The sequence below is a fragment of the Bactrocera latifrons genome, unplaced genomic scaffold (genome assembly GCF_001853355.1).
Source record: "Bactrocera latifrons isolate USDA-ARS-PBARC rearing strain unplaced genomic scaffold, ASM185335v1 scaffold_14, whole genome shotgun sequence".
In the NCBI taxonomy this organism is placed as follows: Eukaryota; Metazoa; Arthropoda; class Insecta; order Diptera; family Tephritidae; genus Bactrocera; species Bactrocera latifrons.
The window spans coordinates 54044-57797 of record NW_017534852.1 but is presented as its reverse complement, the minus strand read 5'-3'; the positions used below and the strand labels follow the sequence as shown (position 1 = coordinate 57797).

At 30.3% G+C, this 3754-nt stretch overlaps 1 protein-coding gene across 2 annotated transcripts in view; it reads left to right on the top strand.

Annotated features, from left to right (window-relative positions):
• The window catches only part of LOC108965455, an 11902-nt gene that overhangs the window by 3788 nt on the left and 4360 nt on the right, over window positions 1-3754 (top strand). Inside the window, exons 5-9 of one of the 2 annotated variants that reach the window (XM_018927887.1) lie at window positions 47-164; window positions 229-364; window positions 761-890; window positions 2620-2817; window positions 3227-3295. In XM_018927887.1, coding sequence (XP_018783432.1) covers window positions 47-164; window positions 229-364; window positions 761-890; window positions 2620-2817; window positions 3227-3295 — 651 coding nt within the window. The remainder of the gene's footprint in view (window positions 1-46; window positions 165-228; window positions 365-760; window positions 891-2619; window positions 2818-3226; window positions 3296-3754) is intronic. The other variant, XM_018927888.1, reaches the window with a different exon arrangement.

The window sequence follows — 3754 nt, the reverse complement described above, 5'->3', positions numbered from 1 at the left end:
TTAATAATTTTCCTTATAAAAAAAATATTTTTCCAATTTTTTTCAGTCTCCGAGCCTGAGGACGATGAAGTAACATATATAGTTTACACTATGCCACGCAATGAGGCTGTATTTCTAACCATATCAGAAAACTATTTGCGCGTACGTGATACATTAACGCAAAAGTAACTTTTTACAACATTTTTATCAATATTCATGTTTATTAAAAATGTTGCACTTGTATTTCAGAACCATAACCAAGTGGAGTCTTAAAATTTTAGAATCCTGTGATCGCATAAAATCAAATACGATACGTATCAATTTTGATACAATCAAAGCGGATAAAAAGGAGCGTATCTACACCGTTGAGGATGGCTTATGTCAGGTAAGAATCAAATATTTTTAATTAAAAATCCCAAAAGTCTAAATTAAAAATAATTTTCAAATTTCTAATTTGTTACTTCAATTTTTAAATTAAAGATATTCTATAAATTTTCATTTCTGATTTTGTGACTAATAATTTCTAAAATAATTATAATTCATATGTTTTCAAAGTTACAACAGAAACCCAGAACTACTAAAATTTCTTCGTATTAAGCCTTATAAGAATTCACTCGTACATATTATATACGGTTATTGTAAATTTTTTTCACCTAATTTAAAGGTCTATAAATCATATTTGATAAGACCGAGTATATTTTCCGTAAAGATTAAATTGATGAGAATACAYTTATAGTAAATCAATTTGACTAAAATAACTTGCTCTCTTTAACCCCTACAGGAACTGGAACGCAAATTACGCGACATACTCTCTCAGCGTGATCTCACCGAAATGAATCAAACAGTCTACCGTTGTGTAAATTGTACTTGTCAATTCGCAGTGGAAACTAAATATAAGCCGCAGAACCAGGGTGAGTGGTATAAAAGCTTTATTTTTTTTTTTTTGCCAACGCAGACTGAAATTTTAGTTTTTGTCCAAAAAATATCCGTTAAAAAGGTGAACAGGGTATATTAAGTTTGTCACGAAGTTAGTAATACCTAGATAGAAATGTCGGAGGCCTTTAAAATATAAAAATAAATCATCAGCATGACGAATTGATTCGATTGAGCCATGACCGTTTCTCATTAAATATAYGCGAACTAGTCCTTCAGTTTTTGAGATATCTTTTCTCTCCAAGAAGCTACTCACTTCTCGCACTATCGGACCACTCTATAGCATATAGCTGCTATACAAACTGATCGCTTGGTGCTTGTACGGCAAATTTTTTATTTGGCCAAGTATCTTCACGAAATTTAGCATAGATCATTATCTAAAGTAATAATGCAAAAACAGAAATTGTCCAGATCGGATCACTATAGCACTCTGCATAGCTGCCATAAAACTGAATGATTGGAATCTTCAAAGCAAATAAATGTAATTTACTGTAAACATACAGTACACCATGTCTTATGAGCAGTCAGAATTTTCAAAAAATTAAATTTTTTTATTTTGCATTTTCGTTAAGTGTAATATCTTAAAAATATTTTCTGAAAATTTTACGATGATCCAATAATTAGTTTTTGAGTTATTCGACAAATAACAAAGAGAGCTCGGGTACTTCAAAGCGCTAGTGTGAACCTTTAAGCGCTTTTTCTCAAAACTACATAAGTTTTTTGAACTGGTGATAACTGTAACTCGAAAACCGCTACGTAGATTTTAATGAAATTTATACAACTTTTAGAATACATACTAAACTCGGGCCTGATCGAAGGATTTTTATTTTTTCCAAAAATTAGGATTTTTTAAGACCAATTAACTAWTKTTTTTTTCCCAAAAATTTAGAAAAAAATTTCCTGAGGCCGCCATTTTGTTAGTTTTTGAAGAAATAAAAAAATCTTCGATCAGGCCCCGGATTATCTATTCATAAAATTAAATTTTTTTTCCGATTGATTTTTGATGAATCTGCAAGGACTTATGGTTGTCACCGCAAGTACCTTTTTTTGGAACAGGGTCAACACAAACAACTGAAACTTTGGAAAGTAATTTTTTTTTTCAAAATTTTCGTGGCTTCAAGTCTACACAATCTATAATAATGATATATTACTATTTTTGTAAAATAACACGATTTAATTGCAAAAAAAATACAGAAAATTGTCATTTTTTCGTGCCTCKKACTACCCCTACCCCTTAAACGAATGTTTGAATGAAAACAAATCGAAAATTTCTTCTAGAGGGAAAGAATTTCAAGATTCAAGATTTTTTATTAATGCAAAATTTAAAAAAATCCCAACCGGACATCCAACGCCGCAGAATAATAAAAATTAAAAAAAAAANTTTTTTTTTTTTTTTTTTTTTTACATATTTTATCAAATCCTGTATATTTATCAGAAATAATTTGAACGAAAAATTGTCTCTAAAGTGTTCGTGCCCGGTCATTGGAACGTTTTTATGGCCGGTTACAGGAGATTATAGTATTTCTGTTGTTCATGAAATTTCTACGGTTACGAGAGAGGTTCGGTTATAAGGATTTTCCGTACGGATGGATCCTTTTTTTTGGGCAAAAACTGAAACTAAAGGGGGACGTTGAAATAAGGGACACCTTATTGTAAATACATGTATGTATGTATAAAGTCTATTATACAAATTTTCTGCTCATATAGTAATTCATTGTCCCGACTGCAAAAGCAGCTTTGTTGCTGAAATACATGACATCCCTAAGCCGCCACTTGAAGCAGCTGCCGAGAAACTATCCCCCGCAGCTATTGTCGAGGAAACACCAATCTACGCGAATACACCGCCGAAAGTAGYCAGCAAGGCCACAGCAAATATTGATGTTGCCAATGATACAAATAGTATTGGTAAGTCCATAAAGTGTGTATCACTTTGCTGAAATTTGTTTTTATATTGGTGCTAGCTATTTTGATTTTATAACAAATTTTTGTTTTCTTCCGAAACCAATAAAAAAAAATTAACTATTTTGGTGCATTGTGTTTTCCAAATGTGCATATGTATGTATGTATGTTTGTAACTGTTTGTTAACATATGTTAAATTGTATTTGTAATTTTATTTTAATTATATTATAGTAATACATATATACAAATGCAATAATAATTTTATTTCTTTTCTTCATTTGCATGCCAAACTACGATGCAAACAAACCAAAAAAATATCCACTCAACTAACAAACAATTATCTTGTGTACTGTTTTTCAATCACAATTTTATCAAATTATTAAACTACAACATATATAAACTGCATTGATAAAGTTAAAGGATCCAACAGGCTTACTGCAATTAACACATCCAAGTATAGGAATCCACTACAGGGGCTGAAAAGTTAATATCACTTTTATTTGAACTGTTAAAAAAGCATTTATTAGCAAAAGCAGCATTGATTTCTCAAAATTTTTGCAAATGTTAGTTTTAAAAACGTTTTTGATGTGAAAAACATTATTTGATTTCCCTAATCAATGCTACTTCAATTTTTTTTTTTTCATATGTTTCTACTTGCATTTTCAAAACCCTGCGCCCAACCTGCAGTGTATGTCAGTCAATTCTTTTAGAAAACCGCAAAGTGATTGAAACATTGATTTGGAATACTCGTAACAGCCATATTGTAAGGGAAGCTCTCTGCAGTTATGTATATCAGCGTTGCAAATATTGCAATTTTGTAATTTCGAAATTAAATTAATGAATTTCAATTCCCAATACCGAATTGAATGATAAAAAGCACATTAATCCCAAAAACCGGATTTAAAAAATTTTAAATTTTTATTATAATTTTTAATCCCAAAT